We start from the raw sequence: 17,608 nt of genomic DNA, 5'->3' as shown, positions 1-17,608 counted from the left end.
AACAGCCTAATATTTCCTTTTCTTCAATTTCTGCAAAGGAATAACCCTAATTTGATAAATGTTTCATGTTTTGATTTGGAATAGAACGTGTAGTGTTCCCAATGCATTTGTGTGTATGGAAATAAAAGCCATTATAAGGATTTTGAGCTTTATTCACATTATTAAGCACATTATTATTCTGAACACAACTGTACATGTACTATGGATAGTGGTCAGTTCGAGGACTGGGTAGGTGAAAAAATGTAATCCGGCCAGTACACTGTGCATTTGCAGCTGAAGGGGTGAATAGGATCTGCACCTTTTGTCTTCCTGATGTTCCAGTCGTTCATGCTCTTTGTACAAACAATGAAGAAAGGGGGCCCCTGGTATGCTCTCCATCCATTTGGCCCATTGCCAAAGAGAGAGTACCTGTTCAGCCAGTGTATGGCTACCTTTAGGCTGAGGCACATATCTGCTGATGTGTTTTAGCTGGTGAAGTCCACCTTCTTCCATTCACTTGAATGCAAAATATATAACAGCTCTTGTATTGGCACAGGCCAAACTCAACTCACGGCTGAGAAGTGACAGGTAACTAGGGTTAGAACTTGGCTGGTATTTCCCCGGCCTAGTTGAGGTAGGTTCGACAAGTTTATCATCAATGTAGTTGTCAGTATTTTTTTTAAATTCCTTGTTCCATCACCAGCCTGCCCTTGATCTCGTATTTCCTCTACTCTATACTATTAAATCCTGCCTACTCACAAAATCTAACCTGCCATTTTTGAATCAGTCCCATAATATCACAAATCCGGTCCTTCTCCTTAAATCGCTGGCTGATAAGGCCAAGAAGGTGGAAACTCTAATGGGACATCGGGGGGGGGGGGGGGAAGCTGGTACATCCTAAAGGATTAGAAAGTGGAGCCACAGAGTTCTATAAAAGTTATTGCTCACTTCAGCTGGGCAACTGCAACCTGCACTTGCCCCGAACCCTACTGGTATGGCGGGCTTCAACCCAAACCCAGTCGATATGTGGGTTCCTGTATCATTAGTGCACAGAGACTCTGGAAAGCAGAGGGACATCAAGACCCAGAATTCGCCACTTTAAGACAGAACAAAGTGAGGGAGGGGTTGAACGATTGCCAGATTAAGCAGGATTTGAAAATGGTTCCTAAGTGGCAGACTATGATGGATTCCTCTCAATCTGTGTACTCATGAATGTCTTTCATATTCATATAGTGTTTACGCACATTACATAATGCCAGTTTAATAAACTCATGTTGGGGGGTTATATTTTGCCTTTAGGTGTAGGACTTTAGGGGCAGTATGATGCTAGTTAGGACTAATGGTCATGGTCGAAACATAGAGTTCTTTTAAGACACATAAAAGTTGTAAAACGACAAGGGATAAGAATGACCTAAACATTTGCAGAAATGACGGAAAAACACAAACATCAAGTTTTCTTCCATTTTCATTTAATTCTGTAGAACAGGAAAATCATTACAACACAACAGGTTATTTCAAGCAAGCCCTTTAATACAACCCGCCAAATATCTATAAATCTGTATCAAAAGTGCAACTTCTCATAATTTATATGTTGTTTAACACATCTAGGTATGTTAACAAATAACATACATTTCATAAAATTTCTTGTTTCCAATATACAAAATAACAGACTGCTGTCCTAAACGGCCGTTGCCTCGTCCCGCAGCAATCTGTTTCCACTATTTACATCTGAAATCGCTCCCTGTCTTCCCTACGTCTAAAAATATTTCTATAATGTTTCATTACCTTGGTCATTTTCATCTTTGTTAATATAATTTATTTCTCTTAATAAATTTGCTACGTCGTTTCGTTAAAGTTTTCTGTGATTTTGTTTTCCTTAATTTTCATTTTTAGCTGCACTAGAAGTAAAATTAAATTTATCGTCCTGATCCGCCACCTGATAATTTATAATATATATATATATATATATATATATATATATATATATATATATATATATATATATATATATATATATATATATATATATATACACAAAAACATGTATGAAATGGGCTTTGTGGTGAAGAATAAAAATTAAAAAAAAAAAAAAATCCTATGAACGTTGTTACTTTTAACGCTTGACAAAAATAATTCTGTACTTGCTGTGTGTGTTGCTATAAAAAATGGTTAGTAACAAACCTTGGCCTTGAACATAAAGAAGAGACAAAATTGCGCCCGAGGAAATGTCAGTTTAGATTAATTTGTTGGAAAAGTGATGTAGTATTTTCATGGAATATTGTACAATGCAGTGTTTGGCTGTAGTAGTAGGAACCATCATCCCCCACACAGAGACACACGGTCAGAACCGGGAAGATTAGACGTCCGGCAACATATCTCTTCTTCTTCGGGGCGACTAATTTCTCCGAACTGCCCCTGAAGAGCTCAGAGTGCCAGCCTGCCGGTGATTTTCATTCTAGCCGGCGGGAAGGCAGTTCGGTGAGATTAGATGCTCCGGAAGAAGAGGTTTGTCGCCGGGTGACTAATCTCCCCGTGTGTCTCTGCCCTTAGAGGTTGTCCTTTAAAGGGACACTTTAATTTTTCTTGACTATGAAGGGTTTCATTCATCCATGTCATGGTATATCTAGTATAGGTAAATCAAAAAAAAAAAAAAAAAACAACTGGACTTGCTGAGTAATCAATGAAATTGATTACTCAGCAAGTCCAGTTGTTTTTAGATTGACCTATACTAGATATTTAATTTTTTTGTGTGATCTATTAATGCCGTGCTAATAAAAGTCACTGCAATCCTTCAATATCTTCCTCTCGTTTTAAGCAGTCACACGTTTGGATATCACTATAGCCATTATGCTATACATAGGGCAACAACTGTACATAGTTTTAGCTTTTTGCCCCTTGCAAAAAGCTAATTCACTTGTATGGCAGTCGTACTTTCCTCAAAGGCACCCATGCCTGTAAGTGACCCCCATACAAAAGTGTTTTTTTTGCCCCCCAACCCACTGAGCTAACGGTTATCCTGTCAACAAAAAATGTTTGTGGTACTTTTAAGTAGCCAAAAGGTTACTTCAAATCGCTTCTATTGACATCTATGTCCATCACCTGAAAGCACTAAAGCATGGAAGTCTGCATTTCAAAACGCTAATTGCTTGTGTTTTCAGTCGACTGACATTTGAGCCACTTGGGGTGATCTTTAGGGATCTGGCCTCACGTACTTGTTCTATTTAAAAGCACAACTCCTACATTTCCAGATGACACAGATATCATACCAAACGAAGAGCTGCTGATGTCCCTCAGTAGAAATAAGTACCAGTACCTCGGTGTCCCGAAAACTGCACCAGAGAATTATGCCAGCAGATATATTCCCATGCTCTAAGCAGAATTCATCAGAAAAACATGGAGGTCAAGTGGCCATATAAATAGTAATATTCATAAATCTATGTGTAAAGGTTTTTAGGGGTTAATGAGAACTATCTATGATCAAGGGTTCTTCATAGAAGGCAATTTTTTTCTGTCAAATGACATGCCCCCGAGACAAAACGTATACGCCTATCCGGCATATCTGGTCAGATACGAAGTGTTCAAATTAGGTACAAATGCGGAAGATCGCATTGCAAATTGGCCTTTGGAAAAAATATTGCATCTTAAAGGAAGTCTGGGAGTTTTAGTCCCTGTCACTTCCTGTATGTTGATGTCCTCCTGCAGGTGACACACTGGGTAATCAGCTACCAATAGGAATTCCAGCTCCTAGTGTCACCTCCTTGTTTAATATATATATATCCTACTACATGAAGAAATAATGCTTAAAAGGCAACAAAACAATGTTTTAAGGTGGCCCGTGTCCACATGACAACACGTGTAAAACAGCCTTTTGCCAACCATGGACCTACTCTAGCGAGGGGAATCTGCTTTGCCTAGTAGAGGCTTTATTTTGATAAAATATTTACCCTTTAAAAGTGACCCATTACTACTGATAACTGGAGCAATAAATAATGCAATTGGAGAGTACGAGTAAGTGTATTTACACCTGTTCCCACAGGGATTAAAAGGTACATTGCAATTCCCAAGAAACCTTTTTATTCCTTGTATTTATATTGAAAAATGAAACTGCCTCTCTACCCCATCACTGATGTGCAAGGAAAAAAAAGCTGATGATGGTGTAGAGGGTTTGGGGACTATAAAAATACAAAAGGATGATCAATGGCAAGTTAAGTGTTACTGATGGACACCCTTGAGACATGATGGCTGCTCCTTAGTGAGTCAAAGATGGTGTTTTTCTCAGAAGTTGGAGCTGCAGCAGAACCTGTTGCTGCAGCTCCAAGGCCTGGAGAGATCCAAAACAAGATGGTTCTTTAGTCAATATGAATTTTCTATGAGTAGAGCATGGAACTATGACTAGCCGAACATGACTTTTCTGTAAATCAACAAATCTGTTGTTAGCACTGCATTACAGTATAGTGTACTACATGAAACTACAGGTACTTCAATCCTTTTTTCTTTTAAACAGTTTGCAAAAGGCATACAGTCTCCAGCAGCATTGGAAACTAGACCTTGGTTTAGGCAAGTGATCTTGAACCTGTGGCTAAACTACAAACATCATCCAAACAACATCCAGGTCAACTCAACTGGTGGTCACCAAACGAGCAGATCTTTGCCTGACTGCGCCAAATTGGGATGCTGCAATAATAATAACAATAAAATGCAATTGGTCCTGTGCCAAAGATTGAATTATAATAGGAGCCAAGGAAGATTTACCATGAGAAGACCACATCAATGTCAATGCTCTCCTTGTCCATATTTCTAACCTGCCTTCGATAATTGTCAGACAGGCTATTGTGAGGGCAACTTGGTCTGGAGGACCTTTTATACTTCTAAAAAAGATGGAAAGCTACAGGTTGAAGGTCAATGTCTGAACCAAGCTACCATCAAGTAGCTCCACTGTCCCTTGATAAAACCTTACTAAGTCCATAAAAAGACCACAAAACTGCACAATGATTTAGATGGGAAAAAAAGACCCCCCACCCCTTGAATGTAATTTATGACAAGTGCTGCTAATACGCTCATACCAACATTCATTACAAATAGTCATGTAAAAAAATGATTTCTGAAACTCACTCATTAGGTCAAAAAGAATAAGAGGCCCCAGGATATCTACGACTGCTACACTGTATTTGAGATACACATTCATTCATCTGCCAGGCATTTACATTCAACCACTGTCTGACAGTCGGGGTAGATGAAGTAACAAGTGTCAATCATGAGAGAACCCATACAACTTAGCATTATAATTATGAATTGGTGCCACTATGACAGATAACACCACCTATAACATTTATATCATTTACAGAAGCACATCTTTATCTATTGAAAAAAAAAAAAAAGGTTACGCAGTATGGGCGTGGAAAGTCTTTTGAAAAAGGCTTAGGTTCTAATGGTATAAAGGAAATATTGCAAAACACTATTTGCAATGATATTCCAACATTAATCGCGTGACACACTCAGAAGAACATATGTCAATCCGTCAGTGTTACACCTGCAAGGTTCGAGGAACAAAAAGGTTCAAGTTAAAGCGATTGGTAACCTTAACTCAAATGTATATACAAAGAAGGCTTTCCTTGCTGTTTACAATGGCGATGAACCAACATCTGAGTAATGTTCACATTACAAAGGATGGTTCTGAACTCTACTTTGGAAGAAGATGAATTTGTTGTATCCTGCAGCATTGTTGTAGAGCTGTTTTTGTTTTAGTTTAGCGAGCACAAAACCCCCACCCCCACAAAAGCAACAGCACCACCATTAAAATAAAGTAGAACTACTTTGCTCACCTTAGCAGGGAACCCGCCATTGGGCTCAGCTTTGAGTCGACATAACCTCTGAGTTAGTTGGAGAGCAATGCTTTTGCCGAGCTGGAAACAGCATCAACACATGGGTTGTTTTAAAGGTTACTGTCGTTACACACATCTATGTGTTTTACACTGTACAACAATTTCAGGTTCCATCGACTATGCTCTTCTAAACAGCGTTTTCTGACCAATAAGTTAATTCTTCTACAAAATAAAATACATGACAATTTTAAATTAATTTAGTGAATAGTATACTTTTGCTAAAGAAATGTTTGATATCTGGGAAAGGAATTGAGCAGAAAAAAAAGAACAGTATCCTTTACAAGTTCAAATAAATAGAAGGTCAGACAGTTTAACTAACGGCACCCCTCAAATAACAGGGGCGTAAAATACGATCATCTAGACTCTTTGTTCCCAACCTTGTGACACATCACTCCACTGCAAGCCTCATTGCACAATCAGACAGACACTGCGCAACTTCTATGTGTTTAATGCATTATACAATTCTCCTTGTCCTCCTTAGGAAAGGCAAATACGGTTGCTGGGCGCAAATATCGATTCCTTTTTTTTTCCTCCTCTGAAGTTAGCTCAGTTATTAGCATTTGAGAAAGGGTGTCTCTGCCACTTGCTTCGTAGACTGGTCAGAATTAAGCATGTAGGCATGCGTTCTTTATTTTGGCTGCCATGTTTTTGTCTTTGCTGGCAAAGAAAGAAAACAGGACCGCGCTTTTTTTCTTTTTCTGGAAGTTGGATCCACCAAAGGAAATGGCCATTCCTGGTCTTGCTTAGGAGCACTGATGAAACGGATACCTGAGCAAATAAATCAGTTTTCATGATATGAATTTCTTTGTCCTATTTATCCATGTTCTTTGCTTCAGCGTGTGCAAACTACGCTAATGCCCCCTGAGCTCCTTGCTGTCCTCTTTTTTTATTATTTTATATATTTTTTTTTTTGCCTATGTTTTCCTATATATACTTATATATTTTTTTCAGTGCTAAATTCTTTTTCGAGTTAACATTAGCAGAAGATGAGGCAGAAGGTTCTCATTCAGTCTCGAGACTGGTAGAAGAGAATGTATCCCGATTCAGAGTTCTTTGAGATGTCAGATGTCAACCCGTAGAATTCCTCTATAGCTTGTGCATCTATTTTCTAGAGGATATAAAAGACAATGAACAAAGGGAAATGAATTTAATGCAACCATTAAACCAGAACAAACCGGAGGACCTTTGCAGAGCCCTCCCTTCCTTTACCTCAACTGCACCACACTTGACCCCCAATACTGTCCCGTTTATGCCTACCTATTAATAAAATGGAGAGTGGCACAGTAGATTTGGCAGCCACCATCTTTGGTTACTTGACACCCTATTCCCAGCTCTCTGGTTGGCAGGAGCATGTGCAGTTGAAGCTGATCTAGTTTGAATTCAGCTGTGCATATGCTCCTGGCTTTGACATCCAAGGTTTTAAAATGACCACTTGTCAATTAATTTGGAAGAACATCTGAGAATTGCAATAGGGTATAGGGCTGACACTGCTTAATACTGGCATCCAGCACCGGCATACTGCAAATTCATTTGGTGTTTGCTCCATATCCCAATGGGTCAACACAACAAAGGCAAAGGACACACAATATCTGAATCACTGCTACTTGTGGTAGTAAATGCACCTTAGATCCCTTTCTATTAACTTGTATGAGAAGCACCATGGGTCCCACAGCACCCAATAGTTAGTTCAGTATTTACCATAGCCATTACGTACCATGGATAGAATGAACAGCATGAATTTTAAGAGAAATAATGGTATATTTATAGAAATAAGTCAAATCAACTGGACTTGCTGTGTTTTTTTTCCCCTTGAAGACGTTTCACCAGTCATCCAACTGGCTTTCTCAATTCAGAATAACTTGTAAATCTTCCTTCGAGAATATATATCCCCTGGAATGTTGCTCCAATCAGCATAATCTGTTTATCATAATCCACAATGATGTCATTAAATTAGGTGTTGATTGTATTAAAGGAAAACTATACCCCCCAAACAATGTAGGTCTCTATTAAAAGATACTGAGTAAAACAGCTCATATGTAAAACCCTGCTTCATGTAAATTAATCATTATCATAATAATATACTTTTTTAGTAGTATGTGCCATTGAGTAATCATAAATAGAAAATTGCCATTTTAAAAAATAAGGGCCGCCCCCTGAGATCGTAAGATTTACTGTGCACACATACAAACCACATGTAAGGTCACATGAGCCAATTAACAGACAGAGTTCTGCCTTTTGCTTCCTCACTTCTTCCTGTTACAGTTAGTGTTGTAGTATTTCTGGTCAGGTGATCTCTGAGGCAGCACAGAGAGTCACTAAATGGTGGTTCAAGGCAAGAGATGTAAAAGAGCAATATTTATGTAAATATATATTCCATTTTGGTAAGATTCTTTAATATGTCATTCAATTTGATATAAACTATCTGTTGCTTAAGTATTCATTTTGGGGGTATAGTTTTCCTTTAACAAGATTGGAGCTTTTGTTATTAAAAACCAAGACTACCGGTGAAGGTGGAAAACAGGACAGGAGAAAGAACTTGGTCCTGCCATATGTAGCTGGGGTGTGGAAAAACTTAGAAGGATTTTTAATAAACACCACATCCCTATTTGCTTTAAACCTAGCAACACACTGAGGCAGCAACTAGTTCACCCAAAAGACCCCATCCGAAAGCACAAGAAGAGTAACATTGTGTAAGCAGTGCAGTGCAGAATGCTATGATTTGTATGTGGGGGAAACCAAACAACAGTTACACCAGCAGCAGAGTATGGGGCAGCAGAGAAGAGCCAGCTCCTCTGGTCAGAACTGAGCCGTGTACCTACATCTAAAAGAAAAAGGCTGCCAAGTTCAGATTCTAGACCAGGAGAGCGACTGGTTTAAAAGAGGTGTCAAAGAAGCCATATATGTAAAAACTGAAAAACCAAGTCTGAATAGAGGCGGGGGTGCAACATCTATTGTCTGCTACATACAATGCTGTTTTGGCACTTCTCCCTGGAAGAATTATTAACACATCAAAGATCCAATTTTGCTAATACAATGAACACCTAATTTAACGAAATCATTGTGGATTATGATAAACAGATTATGCGGATTGGAGCAACATTCCAGAGGATATATATATTCTCGAAGGAAGATTTACAAATTATTCTGAATTGAGAAAGCCAGTTGGATGACTGGTGAAACGTCTTCAAGGAAAAAACACAGAAAGTCCCGTTGATTTGACTTTGACACAAATAATGGTCTTTAAACTGTAACTAAAACAGGGACACATCAAACCCATCATTTTTAATCTGTCTGAATTTGAACCCTAAACTGCATATGAAAATTCAAGTAAAATTTATTTGCATTATCCAGACCAAAGATACATTAATTTTAGGGTTTGGATTTGGCGAATACCAAACATTGGATGCAGTACTTCGCTAAATTCAAACCCGGAGATTCAAGTACCACTGAGACATCCTTGTAAGGTCACTTACCTCTACAATATCATCATCGAACAGCAGCCAAAAGTCATGACTCTTCACTATTGCAATATAATGTCCTCTATTTGGACCACTGTAAAATAAATAAATACAGTACATTTAGCAATGCAGTAAATAACCTTTATAAGTACATATCCACAGCTTGATTTTACATAGTGCATGGATCCAAATATCTGCTCTTAAATCAATGCTTGTGTTGGTTTCCAGAAAGTAGCAGCGCTGTGTAAGTTTTGCTAGTGGCAAATTCAATGTTAACTGCTGGAGAGGAAACAAGGGAAGTTTTGTTGCCCGTGTACCCAATTAATTAATGGTAGGCGACAAATCATCCCTTTTGTAATTGCCATTAACGATAAAGACAGTGGTATTCTAATCCAACTTGCAATGAGTCTTTTCTATTCCTGATGGTTTGTTCATTATTTGACTTTTTGTCCATGTTCTGCCCAGTTTGGAATTTAAGCTGTTATATGGTTGCTAAGGTTCCCTTCACTTTAGCAATTAGGAAGTAGCTTAAATGACATTCTGGGAAATGAATAAGAGATGATCAAAATTGTAAGGTAACTAATAAACTCTAGTTTGACATTACTTCAAAGAAGAAAATCTATGGCTTTGCCATATAAATTTGCTATCTAATGAAACATTTTCTCACATTTAACAAAGAAAATATTTATGTCCTTGAAGCACATTACCTTCCGCAGTGCACAACCACAGCTACAAGGTCATACATTCTGTCTGGGTTGGTGGCATCTCCTGATGTGTTAAACAGCCGAAGCTCTAAAGGAAAGACTACTCTGTAGGAGAGCTTTGTATATCGATGTAATTGATCCATGTACTTGAACCTCTTTAGGTGGAGGGCTAAAATCATAGGCAGCTTTTTTACCTTCATCCTTGGGGGAGACAAGACAAGAGTTACACATAAAGAACAAATTCTGTCATATTAGACAAGAAATTAGATAATATTTGGATAGCTGACCATGCTGAGAAGACTAAAGAATATTGAAAGGGTAAGGCGATTATCCCTGTCATTTTCAGGTAGGGATGCATCCAATCCAGGATTCAGTTCAGGATTTGGCCTTTTCAGCAGGATCTGGTTGAATCTTTGTGCCTGGCCAAACTGAATCCTCAGGAAGGGAAATCACCTGACTTTTCATCACAAAACAAGTAAAAAATGTTTTTTCCATTTTTCTATTTCATGCCCCTAATTAGCATATGCAAAGTTTCCGATTTGGTTCTTTCGTGAAGGATTCGGCAGAATCCCAAACAGTGGATTTGGTGCATCCCTATTTTCAAGTGATCAAACGGCAGATACAATTAAAATGGAAATGTTTTATCCTTTGCCAAAATGTACTGTTGAGCAGTTCTATGGAATACTATGGAATGGTGCAATCTGATGGTAGATGAAGGCCAAGGGAACAAGCAAAAAATGATTGTGTCTGTATGCAGGCAGAGGAAATGGGATCCACTGTCATCCACGCCTCCCTTTAGCTCCAATGACGACAATGTGTCGACCTGTGTTCCCCACGGATATCCGCTCAGTGTAGTTCCACAAGGATATCCGCTCAGTGTTGTTCCACACAGACCAACGCCGTTCATTGGAGCAGCAGGAAGAAGCCTGTGACAGCAAATCATCTTTCCTCAGCCTAAATACAAAACGTAGGTGGAGGGAAGTGGGTGATCCGCTGCACTGCCTCTGCCTCCAATCATGTGCTGACCCAAGATAAAGAAGTAGCTGACTGATATTTACTAAAACACAGAGACATTTCAGAGAATTTGTGGTTAGATTCCCCGGCACATTTTATTCACTGTGGTAAATTACCTTTTGTGCGCTTCCTGTTTACTGCGACACTCTTCACAGTAATATTTATATTCACTACAAAGTGTTTCCGTATTACTAAAACCCCTACAAAACAAAGAAATGCAATTTATGGTTAATGAGGATCTGGAACAATAACATTAAATGTTGCAGAAGAGTTTGTATATACAGGTATAGGATCTGTTATCCGGAAACCCATTATCCAGAAAGTCCTGAATTATGGGAAGGCCATCTCCCATAGACAATTTTATCCAAATAATCCAAATTTTAAGAATTGGTTTCCTTTTTCTCTGTAATAATAAAACAGTATCTTGTACTTGATCCAAACCATGATATAATTGATCCTTATCGGAAGCAAAACCAGCCTATTGGGTTTATTTAATGCTTTCACGACTTTCTAGTAGAATTAAGGTATGAAGATCCAAATTACAGAAAGATCAGTTATCCAGAAAACCCCAGGTCCCGAGCATTCTAGATAATGGGTCCCATACCTGTACCATATACTCACGCAGAAGCACTCATGTCACACTGGGAAATTGCAGCTGGCTACATATGGAGTTTTGTTTCCTCTAGGGAATAACAGACTATGCACCCTAAAAGAAACTATTCTAGTCAGCAATAAGTGGCAGCTCCTATTGCCCACGTGACATTGCAGCTACAGCGATTATAATTAACCAAGCATTTATAAGATTAGCCTACGGAAAAACAAACAGGCCATAAGAGAGCACTACGTTGGACTTTGTTTCCTTATAATTATTATGTTTATCAGACAGATGTGACAGCTAAAGCTCAGCTATAAAGGATTAAAGGGTACATCACCATTAAAGGAAAACTATACCCCCCAAACAGTGTAGGTCTCTATAAAAAGATATTGCATAAAACAGCTCATATGTAAAATCCTGCTTCATGTAAATAAACCATTTTCATAATAATATACTTTTCTAGTAGTATGTGCCATTGGGTAATCATAAATAGAAAATTGCCATTTTAAAAAATTAGGGCCGCCCCCTAGGATCGTAGGATTCACTGTACTCACAACCATACCAACAAACCATACATGTTTGGTCACATGAGCCAATTAACAGACAAGTTGTGTCTTTTGCTTCCACACTTCTTCCTGTTACAGTTAGAGTTGAAGTATTTCTGGTCAGGTGATCTCTGAGGCAGCACACAGACCATCACAAAATGGTGGCTCAAGGCAAGAGATGTAAAAGGGCAATATTTACTTAAATATATATTCCAGTTTGGTAAGATTCTTTAATATGCCACTTAATATGATATGAACTATCTGTTGCTTAAGTGTTCATTTTGGGGGTATAGTTTTCCTTTAAACAAAATTTTAGTGCATAATATAATATTATAATATGTCCTATTCTTAGCAGCCTTTCAGATAATAATTTAAGTATATACTCGAGTATAAGCCAAGTTTTTTAGCCCCCAAAATATGCTGAAAAACTCTACCTCGGCTTATACTCGGGTCAAACGCAAAAACGGTAGCCGGCGTCCAAGAATAGTCGCCGGCGTCCAAGAATAGTCGCCGGCGTCCAAGAATAGTCGCCGGCGTCCAAGAATAGTCGCCGGCGTCCAAGAATAGTCGCCGGCGTCCAAGAATTGTCTCCAAGAATATTCGCCGGCGTCCAAGAATGGTTGCCGGCATCCAAAAATTAAGACGCTGGCACCTCCAATGGAAGCAGAAACCCTCAATTTTTTGATTGAAACTTACCAGAAGCTGTTGCATTTCTCACCCTAGGCTTATACTCGAGTCAATAAGCTTTCCCAGTTTTTGGAGGTAAAATTAGGTACCTCGGCTTATACTCGGGACGGCTTATACTCGAGTATATACAGTATCTCCTTTTATCAAGTTTCAAATGGTGGTTATTAACCCCAGAAATAAAAAAAAAAAAAAACAATTGCTATTCAGGCCCTGTCCTATTAGTGTTGCAGCCTCATTTAAATTGTTGCCTGGTTGCTAAGGTAAAATGGACCTATCAACCAGAGAACAGCTTAAAGGAAAACTATACCCCAAAAATGAATACTTGAGCAACAGATAGTTTATATCAAATAAAGTGGTATATTAAAGAATCTTTAATCTCTTACCCAATGGCACATACTACGAAAAGAGTATATTATTATGAAAATGATTTATTTACATGAAGCAGGGTTTTTAGATATGAGCTGCTTATGCAATATCTTTTTTTAGAGACTTAAATTGTTTGAGAGGTATAGTCTCTTTAATGGGAGAATATTATCCCCCCCTATTGAAATAAGTTCTTTCCGTTGGGCTTATGTAGAAAAGGTGCAAATTTTCAAAATGGAGAGCTGCTAAACAAAAAGCTAAATCAATTCCAAAAACCCCTGTATCATGCTAAAGGTTAATTTAAAGGTGAACTACTCCTGCAAACTAGGGATGCACCGAATCCAGGATTCGGCCTTTTATCAGCAGGATTTGGACGAATCCTTGTGCCTGGCAGAAACTAATCCAAACCTTAATTTGCATATGCAAAGTAGGGGCAGGAAAGGCAATCGGGTGACTTTCGTCAAAAAACAAGTAAGTAAAAAAATGTTTTTTCCCCAACGGTTTCCTTTCCCACCCCCAATTTGCATATGCAAATTCTGATTCAGATTTGGTATTCTCCCGAATCTTGGATTCCGGGATTCGGCTGAATCCAAAATAGTGGATACGGTGGATCCCTACTTCAAACAAACACGAAAGCATCACTAAACACCGAATCCCCTCCCCAGGTATACCTTTCTTTTATTCAGACCATGAGTGCAAATTAAACCCTTACATGAATGCAATTAAAAAAAAACCCGTAACATAACATAATAGTTACCTTAAACAATGAGTGATTGATGTGTTCTGCTCCACATCCACAGAAAGATCTAAAAAGTCCTCATCTTTGCTGCTTATCTGCAGTGAGAACAACAAAAGGTACCATAATAATCGTATAACCAATTTTTAAAGGAACTTTATTTTAGAAAAAAAAGATCATTCAGGTGAAATGCCATCATTGTTTAATAAGGAGTATTTCCAATTTATTTATATGGCACATAGAAGAGTCTGATACCTAGTTTGTGCATTCAGCATAAAGGAATTTATAGTGTATGTTAATTATTGGAAGTGCAGTTGCAATGTTAGGCAAACACAGACTTTGAATTCAGGCTGAATTCAGCCCAAACTTTTATATCTTGTGTCTGGTGGGTATATTGGATAATGAACTAATTACAATTAATTAGCTTGACAGCACTTAACGCACAACACATTGTATATAGCAGTTAAAGGGGTGGTTCACATTTAAGTTAACTTTTAGTATGTTATAGAATGGCTAATTCTAAGCAACTTTTCAATTGGTCTTCGTTTTGTAATTTTTATAGTTTTTTTTGTTTTTGTTTTAATTATTTGCCTTTTTCATCTGACTCTTTCTAGCTTTCAGATTGGAGTGACTGGCCCTATCTAAAAACAAATGCCCTGTAAGGGTCAGGGCACACAGAGATTCGGGGAGATTAGTCGCCCGGCAACAAATCTCCTTTTCTTCGGGGCGACTAATCTCCCCGAACTGCCTCCCCTGCTGGCTAAAATGTAAACCGCCAGTGGGATGGCAGTCGGATCGATTTGTTTTCCGAAGCTGCCCGGGAGATTAGCCTCCTTGAAGAAAGGGAGATTTGTCGTCGGGTGACTAATCTCCCCGAATCTGTCTGACCCTCAATCTACAAATTTATTGTTATCGCTACTTTTTTAACTCTTTATATTCAGGGCCTCTCCTATTCACATGTCAGTCTTCAATTCAAATAAAAGCATAGTTGCTAGTGAAATTTGCACCCTAGCAACCAGATTGCTGAAATTGCAAACTGGAGAGCTGCTGACTAAAAAGCTAAAAAAAAAAAAACACTAATATAAAATGAAAACCAATTGCACATTGTCTCAGAATATCACTCTCAGCATCATACTAAACTTAATTTAAAGGTGAACAACCACTTTAAGGTTCTGGGTAGGAAGGACAGAAAATAGATGGTATTACCGTTTCACACGTGAGACACCGGGTTTCGTTGGTCAGAGTTCCCTGAAAGATCTCATGGACCCAAGTGGGATCCGGTGTGTTATTGTTGTTCTCGTTGTCAATGTTACCATTAGGTATTCTTCCATTCTGCTTCTCTTGCTTTCGCTCCTCTTGCAAAATATCGGCTATTGTGTTTAGTAGATAGTTTAGGAATTCATGAGCGTCCTGTTGCATGTAGTTGTCAAATAGCTCTGGAAAGCAAAGCACACGATAAGAGTGATTTAGAATTAGGCTCTAACGTTCCGGTAAATTAATGATCAGGTGGACAGCAGTGCACAAGACATTAGTGCAGGCTTAATTCATTATTTTTGGCATATTATACCAACAAAGCACTGTCTTTTTATTATCACTGTGGTCAAAAACTGCTGGACGAATCATCCAGGGAGAATGCTCCACTTAATATCAACAGGGTTTTATTAAAGCACACATACAGGCAGATTTATCTAAGGTCAAATTTCGAATTCATGCGAGTTTTTAAAAAATCCCCTAAATTCGTAAATTCAACCAATCAGAATTTATTAATGAAATCTAATTTTTTTAAACTGGAATCAACCTGAAAACTCCAATAAAATTTGATTCAAATTATAAAAACTCAATTGGAGTATATTTCTCCGAAAAAACTTGAATGTGAGGAAGGCTGCAAACAACTCCAAATTGATCCCTGGACCTCTCCCATTGACTGAAACAGCAATTCGGCAGGTTTTAGGTGGCGAATAGTCGAATAGTTCTTGAAGGGTCAGAGTATGATAAATCTCAATAATTTTATTTGAATTTGTAAAAAAATAAAGAAAAATAGAAATGAATTTGAGTAACTCCCTAGTTGAATTTGACAGTTTTGACCATTAAAAAATAATAGAAAATTCAAATTTCGAGTTTGACCCTTGATAAATCTTGATAAACCCCATATTGACAACAAACCAGCAGTGGGTGTGCAAAACGTACGTGTTTTCTGTCTCTATACTCGGTACTTCCTCTGAGTTAATTTAACATCACGTGTTTCAGTGTTTAAATAGTGTCACATCAGTGTCTAAATAGTGTCACAAGTATATACCACTCATTGTTTAAAGGCAAAGCATTCTCCAAAAGTGATTCGGCCATCGCATATTGCCGAGTATGTTCCTTGTATTCATTGACAAAGTCGGAAAGGAGTTGCAGAGTTCTAGTGAGAGCAGCGACTGAGGGGAGATGAGACTAGTTGGGTGAACTCTGCCATTTATACATCCTTTTGTGTGTTACGTATCTTCTGGTTACTTGTAAGTGAGATGCCAGCTCCCACTAATAAAATATAATGTAGAGTTGCTTTACAAACAACTATAGTTTATATAGACAGGCTACTGTGTAGACATGGGGGCAGCCATTCAAGCTATAAAAGAAGAAAAGGCCCAGGATACACATCAGATAAACTAACAGAATATAAGGGATTGCACAGAATGCACCTGGTATCTGCTAAGTGACCTGTGAGCTGCCTCCATGATTACAAAGTAGCCTGTTTATATAAATTATTACAGTGTTTCTACAGCAAACACAGCAGTTGTACCAGTGCAGGGAAACAGTACATTATATTGTCATTACTTTAAAATAGTTACATTTTTTGGTGTTACCATTCCTTTAAATAAAAAGGTACACTATAAACTGACAGAGGTAGCTGAATAAAGAAAATGATAGCGTGCCAGGCTGAAAACCACAAAAGGTTATATTTTATATTTAGTTCTGGGACTGTTGCCTGTACCTTCATAGAATCTCCTTTGTCCGTTCCTCTAATAGCAACACTTCCATTATGCTTTCAACTGCAGCCCTTACAACCTGATACACTGCCAGCCAAAAGATTAAACACAGGGATATTCATTTTGTTACATCCCTGGAATCAACTGTTTCCTTTAAACCTTTACAGATTTGAAGACTTACAGAGCTTAATAAAAAAATATTGATTGCTTTGTAGGAAAAGAATTAATTCATAAATTGTCATAGTAGGGATAACACAACACAAACCCCATGTCTTTGTCGTTTCGGATATATATATATACACATACACACACACACATATATATATATTGTTACCTTGACAAAGGTCTTAAGGAAGACCGAAACGTTGGAATAATAAATAAACGTTATCTCTTTTTCACCATATCCTCTTACCTCGTCCATGGTTGGGAGCATTACTAGGATAAATTTGTCAAAACCAAGCCCAACCTAACCCCACTTATGATGTAAGGTATAGAAAGTCACATCACAGAGAAGGTTTTTATGTGTTGATTGATTGTTCTTGAGAATATTGACATCACTTAGACTAAAGGTGGCCATACACGGGCCGATAAAAGCTGCCGACAGACCGAGTCGGCAGTTTATTGGCCCGTGTATGGGGGCCCCCGACGGGCTTCCCCGATCGAGATCTGGCCGAAA

At 38.3% G+C, this 17,608-nt stretch overlaps 1 protein-coding gene across 1 annotated transcript in view; it reads right to left on the bottom strand.

Annotated features, from left to right (window-relative positions):
- Nucleotides 1-1,431: 1,431 nt before the first annotated feature.
- usp12.S (ubiquitin specific peptidase 12 S homeolog) overlaps nt 1,432-17,608 on the bottom strand; it is a 45,538-nt gene continuing 29,361 nt past the window's right edge. Inside the window, exons 4-9 of the mRNA XM_018250273.2 lie at nt 15,170-15,399; nt 13,985-14,061; nt 11,154-11,237; nt 10,027-10,224; nt 9,335-9,413; nt 1,432-6,969 (exon numbers count right to left, since the gene is read on the bottom strand). Of these exons, the coding sequence (XP_018105762.1) occupies nt 6,868-6,969; nt 9,335-9,413; nt 10,027-10,224; nt 11,154-11,237; nt 13,985-14,061; nt 15,170-15,399 (770 nt within the window). The 3' untranslated portion in view covers nt 1,432-6,867. The remainder of the gene's footprint in view (nt 6,970-9,334; nt 9,414-10,026; nt 10,225-11,153; nt 11,238-13,984; nt 14,062-15,169; nt 15,400-17,608) is intronic.

This window comes from Xenopus laevis, chromosome 2S (assembly GCF_017654675.1).
Source record: "Xenopus laevis strain J_2021 chromosome 2S, Xenopus_laevis_v10.1, whole genome shotgun sequence".
Lineage (NCBI taxonomy): Eukaryota > Metazoa > Chordata > Amphibia > Anura > Pipidae > Xenopus > Xenopus laevis.
This window is presented reverse-complemented; position numbering and strand designations above follow the sequence as displayed.